The following is a 16,410-nucleotide window of genomic DNA, read 5'->3' as shown; positions in this document are numbered from 1 at the left end:
AAGTCAATGGGTGCGGGGGAAAAAAAAAATCACACAGCACACGTATCACACTTGTGCCGTGCAATTTTTACGCACCCATCTCATAGGAAACCCAACATTTCATCAGCCATGTACAGTAAATTTACAGCTTGAACTGTCAGAATAGAATAGATATATAAATAGAATTTTTTTAAAATGGCATGGTTGTCACCCTTATTTTTATTGTCCAGCTGAGGGAAAGCAGACAGCTGAGAGCTGATCTTAATAACCTGGGAAGAGGGTAATAAACATGGAGCTTCTAGGGAAAGTGGGAAGAAGAGAGGCTAAGCACCAGAATTCACACAGTAGTAGGAGAAGTAGTAGCAGTAAACAGCTGTGAACTGATATTAACGCCTTCATGACCAGAGCTTTTTCGGTTTTGCGTTTTCGTTTTTCGCTCCCCTACTTCCCAGAGCTATAACTTTTTTTATTTTTCCGTCAATATAGCCATGTGTGGGCTTACTTTTCGTGGGGCGAGTTATACTTTTGAATGACACTATTGGTTGTACCATGTCGTATATTAGAAAACGGGAAAAAAAAATTCCAAGTGCGGTGAAATTGAAAAAGTGAAATCCCACACTTGTTTTTTGTTTGGATATTTTGCTAGGTTCACTAAATGCTAAAACTAACCTGCCATCATGATTGTCCAGGTCATTACGAGTTCATAGACACCTAACATCGCTATGTTCTTTTTTATCTAAGTAGTGAAAAGAAATTCCAAAGTGTGCTAAAAAAAAAAAAAAAAAAATTGCACAATTTTCCAATACCCGTAGTGTCTCCATTTTTCGTGATCTTGGGTTGGGTGAGGGCTTATTTTTTGCGTGCCGAGCTGACGTTTTTAATGATACCATATTGGTGCAAATACGATCTTTTGACTGCCTGTTATTGCATTTTAATGCAATGTTGTGGCGACCAAAAAAAGTAATTCTGGCATTTTGACTTTTTTATCGCTATGCCGTTTAGCAATCAGGTTAGGCTACTTTCACACTAGCGTCGTGCACTGCACGTCGCTATGCGACGTTCCGACGCTAGCTGTGAATGCGCCGCACAACGGGGGCAGCGGATGCTGTTTTTCAACGCATCCGCTGCCACATTGTGAGGTGCGGGGAGGGAGTTCCGGCCACGCATGCACGGTCGGAAATGCTGCAGACGACGCACCAAAAAACGTTACATGCAACGTTTTTTGGTGTCGACGGTCCGACGCAACCGTCGCACGACGGTTGCGACGTGTGGCAATGCGTCGCTAATAAAAGTCTATGGAGAAAAAACGCATCCTGCAAGCACTTTTGCAGGATGCGTTTTTTCTGCAAAACGATGCATAGCGACATGCAGTGCACGACACTAGTGTGAAAGTAGCCTTAATCCTTTTTTTATTGATAGATTGGGCGATTCTGAACGCGGTCATACCAAATATGTGTATGTTTGATTTTATTTTTATTTTGAATGGGGCGAAAGAGGGGCGATTTGAACTTTTATATTTTTTTTTATATTTTTAAACTTTTTTTTTTAACTTTTCCATGGTTCAACAGTCTCCATAGGAGACTAGAAACTGGCACAACTCGATCGGCTTTGCTACATAGAGGCGATGGTCAGATCGCCTTTATGTAGTAGAATTGCTGACTTGCTATGAGCGCCGACTACTGGTTGACGCTCACAGCAATCCGGCAGTGACAACTATAGAGGTCTCCAGGAGACCTCGGGTTGTCATGCCGACACACCAGGGACCCGCAATCATATGACCCAGGTCACCAGTGTGCGTATTTCGGCGCGATTGCCGGAAGCGCCATTTAAATGCTGCTGCGGATCGCGATTCCACCCTCAGCTGTTGCGGGCACATGTCAGCTGTTCAAAACAGCTGACATGTCCCCGGAAAGATGTGGGTTCACCGCCGGAGCCCACATCAAAGGGAATGATACCTACATCGGTGTACTATTACGTCCGATGTCGGTAAGGGGTTAATAGCCTGGGGAGCGCCATGTTTTCCCCTTTTTCCAAGGTATTTGTGAGGGGTTAACTATGACAGAGAGGAGCCAAAAGACCGTAGGGTCTGATTTCTACTACTCCTGCACTAATTAGAAACATTTCATTATCATATTAATCGGTGTAAGTTTCTTTTAGCAGTGCAGGGGTTAATCTGCTCAATTGAAAGCTCCTGGAAGCCTTCCTGAGTGAGGCTCAGCTGTGCACTGTTAGTCACACCCATCTCCTGTATAAACTGGCTCCTGGCTAGCACTCATTGTCAGAGGTAGTTTTTGCTGGTCACGGGACACCCGACAACAGAGTTGTGACATTATCTCTGACCAAATCCGTTTTTGACACATTACACTATGTAATAACTTTGTATTTATTTTTTGTTCCTGGGTTCAAAGTGTGTTTTGCTAACCTGTTATACCTAAAACAAATATAAAATAGTTGTTCCACAAAAACTTTGTTTCTGTGATCAGGACAATGAAGACTACTCAGTATTAAATACGAATGGAAAATTTTTCCGAAAACTATTTTTTGTTTTAGGCATAACTAAAATTTGTTATAGTGTAATTTGCTTTTTTTGATACAATACGACATTTTTCTGGCCTAAGGTCATAAAATCAAAGTTTGTGCTGAATGTAGTCGTTTTTCCATAGTCTTTAACCCCTTCATGACCTTGGGATTTTCCGTTTTTCCGTGTTAGTTTTTCACTCCCCTCTTTCCCAGAGCCATAACTTTTTTATTTTTCTGTCAATTTGGCCATGTGAGGGGCTTATTTTTTGCGAAACAAGTTGTACTTTTGAACGACATCATGGTTTTAGAATGTCGTGTACTAGAAAACGGGAAAAAAATTCCAAGTGCGGTGAAATTGCAAAAGAAGTACTATCCAACACTTCTTTTTTGTTTGGCTTTTTTGCTAGGTTCACTAAATGTTAAAACTGACCTGCTATTATGATTCTCCAGGTCATTATGAGTTCATAGACACCTAACATGTTTCGTTTATTTTTTATCTAAGTGGTGGAAAAAAATTCCAAACTTTGCTAAAAAAAAAAATTGCGCCATTTTCCGATACCCATAGTGTCTCCATTTTTCATGATCTGGGGTCGGGTGAGGGCTTATTTTTTGCGTGCCGAGCTGATGTTTTTAATGATACCATTTTGGTGCAGATACGTTCTTTTGATCGCCCGTTATTGCATTTTAATGCAATGTCACAGCGACCAAAAAAAGTAATTCTGGCATTTCAAATTTTTGTCTCGCTACGCTGCTTAGGGATCAGGTTAATGCTTTTTTTATTGATAGATCGGGCGATTCTGAACGCGGCGATACCAAATATGTGTAGGTTTGACTTTTTTTTAATTGATTTATTTTGAATAGGGCGAAAGGGGGGTGATTTAAACTTTTATATTTTTTTTTTCACATTTTTACTTTTGCCATGCTTCAATAGCCTCCATAGGAGGCTAGAAGCTGGCACAACTCGATAACCTCTGCTACATAGCAGCGATCATCAGATCGCTGCTATGCAGCAGAAATGCAGGTGTGCTATGAGCGCCGACCACAGTGTGGCGCTCACAGCTAGCCGGGATCAGTAACCATAGAGGTCTCAAGGACCTCTATGGTTACTATGCAGAAGCATCGCTGACCCCCGATCATGTGACGGGGGTCAGCGATGCGCTCATTTCCGGCCGGAAGCGCCGGTTAAATGCCGCTGTCAGCGTTTGACAGCGGCATTTAACTAGTTAATAGTGGCGGGTGAATCGCGATTTCATCCGCCGCTATTGCGGGCACATGTCAGCTGTTCAAAACAGCTGACATGTCGCGGCTTTGATGCGGGCTCAGTGCCGGAGCCCGCATCAAAGCGGGGGTTCTGACCTCGGACATACTATCCCGTCCGAGGTCAGAAAGGGGTTAAACATAAGCAATTGAAATATTACACTTGGAAGCCAGGAACAAAAATTGTGTTACGTATCAGTGCTCTGACAGGGCAACTCAGGCTGGAGGTGGCAGATCTACACAGTGTCATTTTACGGCACCCTAACACATCAGGTTTGGGGACCATGACTCCCAAGCAACCCTTAGTGGAGCCCAAGATCACTTTGCCTGACAGGTTCTCTGGGGGACGTGACAAGTTTTTGTTTTCAGGGAGGTCTGTAAGATATACTTCAGGTTACGTCCTTGTTTCTCAGGAACTGAGGAGCAACGGGTGGGGATAATCTCTCTCCTTCATGGTGACACCCAAGCATGGAGATTCTCTCTCCCGTCTGGCTCCCAGTCGCTACAGCCCTATATGAGACTCCAGTTTTCCTTGAGGCTGCCATGCCTCTGGCTATCCTGGAGCCAAACAGAATGGGACCCTGGAAAGGCAGGGTGGTAAGCGACTTCTTTGAGGATAAGTCCACCTGCCACACCTTAAACCAAATGATCCGTCGGATGGCCTTTATATTGCTGGACGCCCGAGCAGCACGTCCAGAGAGGCGGATACCATGTACATGCATGAAGGTCGGTCAATTCCTCCAGTTGGGCTCCAGAAAGAATGCCCTGACGGAGCTGCTTGGCCCATGTGGCTATAGATTTTGCCACTCAGGTGGAGGCAAAGGCAGGGCACAATGTAGAAAGGCTGACCTTGCAAAGGACTCTATGAGCCAGTCATTGGTGTCCTTGAAGGATACTCCATCCGTAAGAGGAAGGATCATGTTGGTGGACAGTCTGAAAACCGGAGGGGTCCATAGTCTGAGAAGTGGTCCAGTTCGTAGTGAGCTCAGGGGAGGATGGGTTGCCGAAATGCTTCCCTCTTTGGAAGTGGCTGGCCGGGTTGTCCCGTTCCTTGGAAATAACAATAATCTTTATTTTTATATAGCGCTAACATATTCCGCAGCAGCGCTTTACAGACATTATCATCGCTATCCCCGTTGGGGCTCACAATCTAAATTCCATATCAGTATGTCTTTAGAATGTGGGAGGAAACCGTAGTACCCGGAGGAAACCCACGCAAACACGGAGAGAATATACAAACTTTGCAGATGTTTGTCCTTGGTGGGGTTTGAACCCAGGACTCCAACGCTGCAAGGCTGCTGTGCTATCCACTGAGCCACCGTGCTACCCCTTGGAAAGTACCTCCTCAAATTCCCTATGAGGGGCTAAGACCTTGAGAGTGTTCTCGACCGTCTAAACCAGAGCTCCCCAACTCCAGTACTCAAGAGCCATCAACAGGTCATGTTTTCAGGATTTCCTTAGTATTGAAGAGGTAATAATTGCATCACCTTGAGAATACTAAGGAAATCCTGAAAACATGACCTGCTGGTGGCTCTTGAGGACCGGAGTAGGGAAACACTGGTCTAAACAATATCGCCTGTTCTGCAGGTTCCGTAGCAGTATGCTTAAGTTTAAAGGTCTGGTTGACCGCCACAATGAGGCCGTGTCTCGAGGCCCGATCAGAATCTGAGTTCGAGTAATCCTCGGACAGTACATCTGAAACCGCCACGGCTGACTCCGGGGAAGAGGACCGGGAAGAAGTTGTCCGCCGGCAGAGGCCAGGGGGACAGAGGGAGCGGGAGGAAGAACTAGAACGACGCTCCTGTCTAGATCTATTATGGCCCATGTTGGTAGGCAAGGCCAGAGAGTACTGTGATCCGCTAGTAATGGTGGAGACAGGAATAGGCAATCTGTCAAGAAAGGATACCAGGGTCTGTGACACGCTGGTGAGGGCCGTCAGAGATAGTGACAGGGAGGTAAGCCCACACTGGGATAGGGGCACCACTCTCTCCTGGGGCAGTAAGGGACTCCTGGGTAGCAAGCGCAGGGGGAACTGCTGCAGTCCTGACAGAGGGGAGAGGACTGACCTGAAGGGAGCAGACAAAGTGCCTGACAAGAGCAGAGAAAGAAGAGGGAGGCGGGCGAGAGCGATCTCCTTTAGAGATACTCACAGGAAAAAGCAGGTCCTGTAAAACACCAAAAAACTGCTCCCAGGCTGTAGTCCAGGAGACAAGCAGGGCTTAAGGCCGATTGCAGGAGGAGAGATGCAGAGATGAGCCATCTTCGGGGTACAGCAGCCGGAAAATGATGGCCGCCCAGAGGACTGGCAGTGCCAGGAAAAAGCGCGCAGATGTCAAGCTGCAGAGAGATAGGAGGAGGCGTGGACAGGAAAGCCCGCACACTGAGGCCAGAAGGAAAGGCGGAGTTAACCGCTGGAGCAAAGACTCATAAGAAAATCTCTCAATTGAGCCGGGAGCGGGCGGAGCTAACCGCCGGAGCCAAGAAGAGGAGGTGTGTCATCAACAGGCTGGAGAAAAGCCCGCCCGAAGATACTGATAAGGGGGCGGTAGCAAATGCCGGGACTAGGCCGCGCTGAAGCCGAGGCCTAAATTAGGGCAGAGGCCCCGATATTGCCTGCCAGGTAACCCTGCGCCACCAATAGCCAGAATAAAAGCGGAAACAGGCCCCATATAGACTAAAAGCCCACCTAACTAAAGGCCCTGAATAAAAAATTAGGGGAGAGGGGGGCAGTAAGACTCATCCATCCTCTTCCTCTAGGTCTTCATTATCTTCATCTTTCTTTATCTGAATCTTCTCCTCTGACACCTCTGGACAGGAATGAGACAGAGAGAAATACCTTTCCATCCTGAAGATGTCCGGGAATCTTGAGAATGAGGGACGTCCATGCCTCCTGAAACAGACAGGCTCTGGTGGACAAGTGGGTAGGAGACGGGGCCAGGACAGATGTTCGGATCACCCAAACACTCTTTATCTGTTATGGGTTGGGGTCCTGCTGGCTAGATGTATGAGGATACAGGGTGGTAGTACACGCCATTCTCAGTCTCTACGTGGGAGTACAGTGTGACTGTTCACACTGTATCCCTCCAGAGGTAAAGGAGAAGATCCATAAGAAAAAGAAGACGTTACTGGAAAACGCCGAAAACCAAGGTACATATGGATCTAGTAAAAGACCCGTGTCCACCTCCTACTGACACTAAGCTAAACTGATTAACCTAGTGCCGGTTGGTGGGGTGTATACTGCGGAGGAGGAGCTAACTTTTTTTGCATAGTGTCAGCCTCCTAGTGGCAGCAGCATACATCCATGGTTTGCTGTGTCCCCCAATGAAGCGATAAAGACATATTCTGAAGTTTGCAACATATCTCTCTACTGACGTTACGAATAGAGTTCACCCAAGACACGGATTAGGAGCAATACATTGGCTCCGTGATTGGCATTTTAACTTTTCAGAGCTGCGATTAAATGCACTGCTGAGTGGTAAAACATCAGAGCAAGTAGCGTACATGCTTTCAGAATCTGGGCTCAGTGTGAACTGTCTGTATGAGAAGGCGTTTCTTGGGTAAAGGGGGGGAATGCTTAAGAAAAAAAATATAATCAAATGGGGAATAATGTGACCAAAGGTACTGTGCATAAATTGTCTTGGCTGAAAATTATAACTGTGTACACAACTTATGCCACGTCTTAACTGTAGGAAAAAAAACCAAACAACTCAAAAGAGAGATTCGTTGTACTTTAATAAGAACATGGAAACCCCAGTCAGCCCTTCACAAAATCAAAATACAGGAAGTCAAATTAAAGTCATCTACAATAATTCACTTAAAAAAACGTGTGTAAATGAATGTAAAAACAGACCTGCAAAGTGGCACCAATACAGGCGGAAAAATTATCACCTCCCAAAATCTAAACAGCTCTTTAAAATAATAATGTCTGACGGTCTGATTTTAGTTGTCTCAAATATTCATTTCAAAATATATCACTGGTTAAGAATGCAGTGTTTCATTGGATGGGTAACAACTGGTAAATGAAATGGATCGTGTGCCAAACATTTTGCATAAAGTCGCTACAGCAACTATATACACGTAATACAAACGCTGTGGGAAGATGCCTGGTAATGACTTCCTCTCTTAACATGAACACTTGGGTATGGTGTGAGAACCCTAAAACTGGCCAGTACTTACACTTACAGAGAATAGTCATTGTGAAAGGAAGACTAAATGCTATGTGCCATTCTGGAAATGCAGGAAAAACAGAGGTCATCTTCAAAAGGTCTAAAAAAATGTCTAATGTCATGAAAGAGTAACTGCTCCGCTACAAACCTATAGGCCTTAATAAATACATTTCCAATGCCTATCCTCCCCCCAGTAAAAGCATGAATTCAGCCCCCTCCACTTTATTTAGAGCTAGCATATTGAACTATGCTATTAATAAGGTTGTAACAAGTTGTTTCGTATTGCAAATAACTACAAGGACAAGAACTAAATTATCCATTGTGTTAGACATTGGGTTCAAGGTGAAGAAGAGTTTTTCTTTTTTAAGTATTTACTATGTTAGTTCCTCTTGAATTAGTTTTGTAGATTTCTCCAATACTGGAAAACTATGCCCGAGAAGTCATACATGCTCTTCTAGATTTTCTTAGTCCAGAAGTGTGCTAGCAGCACAGTATTCCAGAGATCATGTAGTTAAAGCTGAAGGCAGCGACAGAAAATAGCCGCCTTTCAGACAAGTGCGTAAGTGAGGCATGTCTATAGTACATGTGATGAGGCTGTGTAGAAAACAGTGGCTGGGTTGTACAATGGATCCGCTCTGTTTTGACTTTTGCCTCTAGAAGTGACAAATCCAAAATGATTGATGCTCCTGTTCCGATTTTTCAAGAGCGTAAAACTAATGTTCTTTATGATCTCGCCAGTTTAGACTCATGTGCTCGGAGGGTGCCAACAGCATCTTTGACTGCATGGTAGATAATGTTCTTGACCTGAAAGAAAAGAAAATAGGAACAGTAAGGGAAAAAAAATCTTTGGAAATGTTGTTAGGGATAGGGGGTGGGAGTAAAGGGCACTACCCAAGTTCATCACGTCCTAATATTTGGCCACCATATTTTTCTGTAAACCTATTATGATTAAACACTATGGACATCTTACATGGAAAATTACATTTACATATTTTAGAGTAAGTTTTTAAATTTATTGCAATCTCTAAGACTCAGTTTTCAATCTTTCATCCTTTATTCATTTTCAGACCCTATATTATTTATTTTTCTAGTTTCAGACTTTTATCATGCAAATGTATCATACCCAGTGATATAGGCTGTATGTGAGATCTTTGTGTTCCGAATGCTGCTGACTAGTGATGAGTGAGCGTGCTCGGATATCTTAACAGCGGGGACTTGAACATATTAACCCCTTAACAACCAGAGGTATTTTTGGTTTAGCATTTTCATTTTTTGCTCCCCTTCTTCCCAGAGCCATAACTTTTTTATTTTTTTGGTTAAAATGGCCATGTGAGGGCTTGTTTTTTGCAGGACCAGTTGTACTTTTGAACGACATCATTGGTTTTACCATGTTGCGTACTAGAAAATGGGAAACAAAAAATCCAAGTGCGGTGAAAATTGCAAAAAAAGTGCAATCCTACACTTGTTTTTGTTTGGCCTTTTTACTAGGTTCACTAAATGCTAAAACTGACCTGCCATTATGATTCTCCAGGTTATTACAAGTTCATAGACACCAAACGTGTCTAGGTTCTTTTTTATCTGAGTGGTGAAAAAAAATGCAAAACTTAAAAAAAAAAAATTAATCAAAAATTGTGCCATTTTCCGAAACCCGTAGCGTCTCCATTTTTCATGATCTAGGGTCAGGTAAGGGCTTTTTTTTTGTGTGCCGAGCTGACGTTTTTATTGATAGCATTTTGGAGCAGATAAGATCTTTTGATTGCCCGTTATTGCATTTTAATGCAAAGTTGCAGCGACCAAAAAAAAATAATTCTGGCGATTTTACTTTTTTTCTCGCTACGCCGTTTAGTGATCAGGTTAATCTTTTTTTTTTATTGATAGATCGTGCGATTCTGAACGTGGCAATACCAAATATGTGTAGGTTTGATATATTTTTTTAATTGTTTTACTTTGAATAGGGCAAAAGGGGGGTGATTTGAACTTTTATATATTTTTTTTTTTTTTTTTTACTTTTGGGAAGCTGCCACAACCTGATCGGTTCAGCTACATATAGGAGACCTCTGGTTGTCATGCCAACCCACCGATTTTAATGATATCCTAATTTTGTGAGAAGCACCTGTATATCCGAGCATGGTCACTCATCACTAGCTTTCAGATACAATCACAGCTTAATTTCTGGACAGCTTTTACCCTTTTACAGACCATGAGGGATCGCCTCTGACTTTTGGTAACAGACAATGCTGAGAAGTATGTATTTTCTCCTTCCTTACAAGAGTCCTCACTTTTTCTCTATAGAATCTTCCATAATCTATGTGATTCTAAAACCTCTCCATTTACTTTCTTCCGGAATACATATATATGGCTATGCAGATTAGTTTTTCCAATCTGCCCTCCTTGAAAACTTGCATGGTTTCCTTAGCTGTTGGATGTTTGTCAGAAGTAGCTGGACAGGCAGTTAGGACGTTGCCTAGTCTCTACAACAGCTAAATGGGATACATTTTTCAGATTATGTAGAAAGTGACTATATTTTATTAAAGAAAATAGTGCAAAGCTGACCATGAGCTTTAGATGCTTATGTTCCTATACAATGAAATGTGAAGGATACATAATGGTTTTAGAATTTTAGGTTTTAAAAGGCTAAGGACATAGTAACATAGTATCATAGTTAGCAAGGCCAAAAAAAGACATTTGTCCATCCAGTTCAGCCTGTATTCCATCAGAATAAATCCCGAGATCTACGTCCTTCTAAAGAACCTGATAACTGTAAGATACAATATTGTTATGCTCCAGGAAGACATCCAGGCCTCTCTTGAACCCCTCGACTGAGTTCGCCATCACCACCTCCTCAGGCAAGGAATTCCAGATTCTCACTGCCCTAACAGTAAAGAATCCTCTTCTGTGTTGGTGGAAAAACCTTCTCTCCTCCAGACGCAGAGAATTCCCCCTTGTGACCGTCACCTTCCTTGGTATAAACAGATCCTTGGAGAGATATTTGTATTGTCCCCTTATACATGGTTATTAGATCGCCCCTCAGTTGTCTTTTTTCTAGACTAAATAATCCTAATTTTGCTAATCTCTCTGGGTATTGTAGTTCCCCCATCCCCTTTATTAATTTTGTTGTTTTGTAGTTTTTCTTTTACATAACTGGTAATTAATGCATTATACACAATTACTTGTAAACCACTTATTATACCTGTAGTTTGTCCTCATGGTTTGTATGAGTATTCGACAAGTGCCTAAACTCCTGCGTCAGACGAAAACAATGTTTCACATGTTCTGGAGAGACAAAATCTTCCGCTACTTTTATACAACTGTACAAGTTGTGGACCTTCAGAAAAAAAGAAAGTAAATATGATGTAAAATCTCATTGTGTATGGACACAAGTGTGTAAATCATCTCAACACGATTATGCAACTTTGGGCGCAGAGATCTTGTTATGTAGGAACTTTTCCCAGGATGCCATGGCATGAAATAGTTTTATTCCATGCAGTAAAAGACCACAATATCTCGTATACCTCCCAATCAAAGGGCAAATTATTTGCTTCGCTTTCTTTTGTAGTGTCATCACAGCGATTTACAGACATCACTGTCCCCATTAAGGCTCACAATATAAATTCCCTATCAGTAAGTCTTTGGCACATGGGAGGAAACCAGAGAACTTGGAAGAAACCCACACAAACACGGGGAGAACATAGCCTCAGTTGGGTAAATAGGTGCGTTTCCCAGCACAGTAAATGGACACTGAACAGGTGACTTGTTATAGATATATAACAGATGCAAGTCCCACCAATGAGATCCTCAACTTTCTCAAAAATAGAGCCCATTGCTTGGTCCTGTCAACGAAGAGGTGGTCCGAATTCCCACCTAAGTGAATGGGAATTACAGCCATCTATAAGGCTGTGCACATCAAGGCCCTGGTATTGAGATAAATGTACCCCTATTGGTGAAATGCTACTACACATTTATGCCATATCCTGAGGATGTATCAAATGTATGAAGTGGTAACACCCCTTTAATAACTGGGTGTTACTAGTGGTGTTAACTGGGGTGTGTTCCTATAGTCTAACATTGTTCTGTCAGTGTCACTGTGGGTCAGGGCACACCTCTTTTACAAGAAGATGCTCATTTGTCAATTTACTGAAGTTTTCAGACTAGGATAGAAAATATCTTGCTAAAGAGTGAGTGCGGATTATAGTCTGGAAGCAGCTTCCTGTGATCAAGGACAATGCCGAAACAGCGTCCTTCCCAATCACAGAGGACTGCTCTCATTCCTCCTGTCCCACACTGTTCTATGTGATCATGCAGAGAGGATGCTGCTAGGACTTGCATGGAGGTATCACATTCCATGTACCTGACCTTTCAACCAACTAGCTCCAAGATTTTTCAGGTCATGTAATCAATCACATTACCTGAAAGGAACTGCCAAATGTATATAGTGTGTGTGTGTGTGTGTGTGTGTGTTTATTAATGTGTATCTGTGACAAAGCTGTGTACGTAAATGGGCACATGTAGCAGAGCAGTGTGTGTATGTAAATGGGCACATGTAGCAGAGCAGTGTGTATGTAAATGGGCATATGTAGCAGAGCAGTGTGTGTATGTAAATGGGCACATGTAGCAGAGCAGTGTGTGTATGTAAATGGGCACATGTAGCAGAGCAGTGTGTGTATGTAAATGGGCACATGTAGCAGAGCAGTGTGTGTATGTAAATGGGCACATGTAGCAGAGCAGTGTGTGTATGTAAATGGGCACATGTAGCAGAGCAGTGTGTGTATGTAAATGGGCATATGTAGCAGAGCAGTGTGTGTATGAGAATGTACATATGTAACAAGCTGTGTGTTTATGGAAATGTGCATACTGTATTTTTCAGACTATAAGACGCAATTTTTTTCCTCCAAAATTTTTGGAGGAAAGTGGGTGGAACGGCAGCAGTAGAGAAGTGGGAGGCAGGCGCCAGCTGCTGCAGCTAACACATGTACCCGCTGTTAAAGAGAAAGAATATTCACTGCTCCCTACGCCCATAGTCCCTCCCAACCTCTTTGCACTGAAGCCAGCACTGATAGGTGGGAGTGACTAAGGAAGTGGAGCAGAGGGAATTTACTGTAAGTAGAATCGTTTATTTTTTTGTGTGTGTGATGGGAAGCCATGTATACCAGGATGGAGATGGGGGAACGGGGCCATGTATACCAGGATGGGAGACCATATATACCTGGATGGGGGCCATGTATATACACCAGGATGGGGGATGTTGGTATGGAATTGGGGAATATTACCCCTATAAAAGTGCCAGCAGCAGATCCCTCTTCCCTCTCCCCATAACAAAGCATCATGAACATATTTTTTTGCCTCTAAAACCTAGGTGCGTCTTAAAAATACAGTATATAGCAGAGCTATATGTGTATGTAAATCAACTGACACAAGCCTACCGTTCAGGATACAGGGAAAGATAAGCGAGATACTGCTGTTGACCAATCTAATGGACTCATGGACTATTTTCTCGTAACTTCTTCACATATTCTGCATTTTGCTGCAATAATTATTTTTGAAGACAATCCAGTAAACCATTATTTTTTTTTTCATAACAATTATTGTGACATTCTTTTTGGGGGTGTCGTATTCCCAGAATAAATATATGAAAAAATAAATAATACACACACACACACACACACACACACACACACACACACACACACACACACACACACACACACACACACACACACACACACACACACACACACACACACACACACACACACACACGACATTTAATACAATAAAAACAAATGAGCATATGCCCTGCAGTAAGTTAACAAGTAAACCGAAACAGTCCATGTAAATAACATAGGGTACATAGATAAGACCATTTTTAACAAAGAAGAGTAAAAGCCATCCCACCAAGACAAGGTGAACACAATCGGGACAGTCCTATCCTGTCTGTGGTTTTAAAACCTTACCTTGCATCAGCTGACCTGAATGTAGATAAGGGAAGAGCAGAAAAGGAGCCCTTCGCTTTCAGACACCTGCCCATGGGAAGTTATATAGATGAAAAGTCTACATCAGCAGCTCTAGCCCTATCTAGCTTTCCATGTGAAGATATCTGAAATGATGGGCTCCTGTCCTGCTCTGTCGTTATCTGAATTGAGATCGGCTGACACTAAGATTTTAATACTAGACTGAGGATAGGACTGTCCCAAATTGGAAACACCTTTTTGTATTGGTGTGCAAAATAGTGTTAACTAAGTACCCTGTTTTATTTACATGTACTGTTACTATTTACTTACTGCAGTGTATGTACTCATTTGTTTTTTCCTTAGGTGTTGTCTGTGAAATAGCCACAGTGTTAAAATGCTTTTACTCAGTACAGAGCTGGCTGTCAGTGAGTGATGAGGCATGGTTACAGCTGCCATTCACTATGCATTGGGTAGCGACTGAAGCTGTGCCTGTATGACTGAAAGCCCCAAGCTGCCGGGAGGAATTAAGTGCACTTGCTCCCGGTAGCCTTGAGCTTTCAGTGTGGCGATCGGGCAGCATTGGAACGCTATAAACCTGCAGATTCACCCCATATCTGCAGGGTAATAGCCTATTGGGATGTGATCAGTTCCCTTTAAAGGGGCTGTCTGGCCACCCAATTATTTTTTAACAAACTCTTGGAATGGTGAAAAATAATAAAAGTAGCAATCACTGCCCCAGCTGAGACCAACATGTCACTGCTATAGCCTGGTTGGCGATAGTGATCATGTGTCTATCCAAGCAGAGCATATAGGAGACTCGCAGGAAACTAGGAAGAATCACAACGTGGCCAACTTGTTTGATATATTAAAAGAAAATAAAAAAAGAGATATATTGTGCATGTGACACGATGGAGCACTGCAGCCATGATATTACAGTGATAATGTCCACAATGGTATTGCATGATACTGCAGGAACCGGACATCGCCATGTACGCTTATCCTAAATGCCATGCCTCTACCTCAGTCAGCCTCTTCTGCTAAGCATGAAGATATACTACGTTATTCTTGTGTGCTTTGGAGCATCATGGTACAGCACAGAAAAAGCAAAACTGCATGATGTTGTACCTGATGCGGTGCCCCCGCAGGAATGAAAACGGCATCTCCCAGGAATTGTACAATTGCCCAGCCTTGCACTCCATATTCATCATAGAGACGCTTACGTAAATCCTGATCCAAATACCAACTTTGATCATGTATTGGATCATGATCTGCAGGATTTTCTTGCCCCTGTTCATCACCAACCTACAACATAGAACACAACCATGAGTAATGACGTGTTTCTGTATTATAAGTGGCTACATCGTTGGATACCAAAACTGTACCTTTCTAAGAAGCTCACGGATCTTTTCTGCATCCTTAGCGGCATAAATGTGCCACAGTGCTCCAGGCTTTTCCTTTCCCTCATGAATTCGTTTTTTTGTCACTTCATCAGCATCGCCTTCCTCAATAGTCCTGAGTACCTCTGAAAGTTGTGTTACATTAGCCCAATCTTGTTTCATGTGATAGATATGTAAACTTTACATTTGTAATCTATATAAAGCTCTTAGGCCCCGATTCATCACATTGTTTTAGCCAGAAATCTGGAGTAAAATACCCCAAGCTGAGCAAAAATCAAACAACTTTTGGACTTTCTCCACATGTTTTTCCCAGCTCTGCCAAAATAGGACAAGCTGGGTTGAGAGCGGGGAGTGATGCCTCGGCTCATTAATTCATGGCAAATCGTGGCATACCTTAAAGCACAACTCCAGTGGGGTTTTTTTTTCACCGCTGGAGTGGTTCTTTAAACGAAGTCCCCTGCCCCTGGTCGTATGCGCACCCTACGGCGTCTTCAACGTTATTCGGCGCTGGTCTGCTGTCGCGTCGCAATCTCGTGAACGCAGCTTCTGAATGGCCGGAACTCAGAAGTTACATCACAGGCGCTCAATGCAAGTCTATAAGAGCCAGAATGAGGCTAGAACAAGGCTTTCATAGACAAGTAATGAGTTGTGACCCCCGGCTTGCTCCATGACACAATGGAGAAGACAGCAGGTCACAAACTGCCGGAGAGCGACAGTGAAAATATATGAAAATGCTGGAAAGTGAGTATCAGATAGGGGGCTGGGAACTTGGTTTTTAAGCACCGCTCCAGCGGTGAAATAAAAACGCTGCAGTGGGTCTTTAAACCAGAAATCTTACTTCAGTCCTTGACTGGAGTAAGATTTGTGGCAAGGCGCATGCCATTTTGCAGTTATGTCCAATTCTTGGCATGCACTACTTAGACTGGCGTGAACAATGCCGGTCTTGATAATTGGAGTATTATTGTTTTTTTTTACCTTAGTAGGGTGCTGCAACTATCAACCACAATTAAAAAAAAATATTTTATTGTTCATTTGCTTCCTAAATGCAAAGTTAAGAAACTTTCTAAACAATTTGAATTAATAATTTTATACCACAAGAGAAATAATAGAAATCTGGGTCAGGTTGCACACTGTGATCAGGGG

At 42.9% G+C, this 16,410-nt stretch overlaps 1 protein-coding gene across 1 annotated transcript in view; it reads right to left on the bottom strand.

The window, feature by feature from the left end:
* Positions 1-7,469: 7,469 nt before the first annotated feature.
* Positions 7,470-16,410, bottom strand: part of KDM3B (lysine demethylase 3B) — a 98,899-nt gene continuing 89,958 nt past the window's right edge. The window contains exons 21-24 of the mRNA XM_077265560.1: positions 15,253-15,392; positions 14,996-15,172; positions 11,113-11,247; positions 7,470-8,726 (exon numbers count right to left, since the gene is read on the bottom strand). Coding sequence (XP_077121675.1) covers positions 8,646-8,726; positions 11,113-11,247; positions 14,996-15,172; positions 15,253-15,392 — 533 coding nt within the window. The 3' untranslated portion in view covers positions 7,470-8,645. The remainder of the gene's footprint in view (positions 8,727-11,112; positions 11,248-14,995; positions 15,173-15,252; positions 15,393-16,410) is intronic.

This window comes from Ranitomeya variabilis, chromosome 5 (genome assembly GCF_051348905.1).
Source record: "Ranitomeya variabilis isolate aRanVar5 chromosome 5, aRanVar5.hap1, whole genome shotgun sequence".
Lineage (NCBI taxonomy): Eukaryota > Metazoa > Chordata > Amphibia > Anura > Dendrobatidae > Ranitomeya > Ranitomeya variabilis.
Note: the sequence above shows the minus strand (reverse complement) of the source record. Positions and strands in the feature narration are given on the sequence as shown.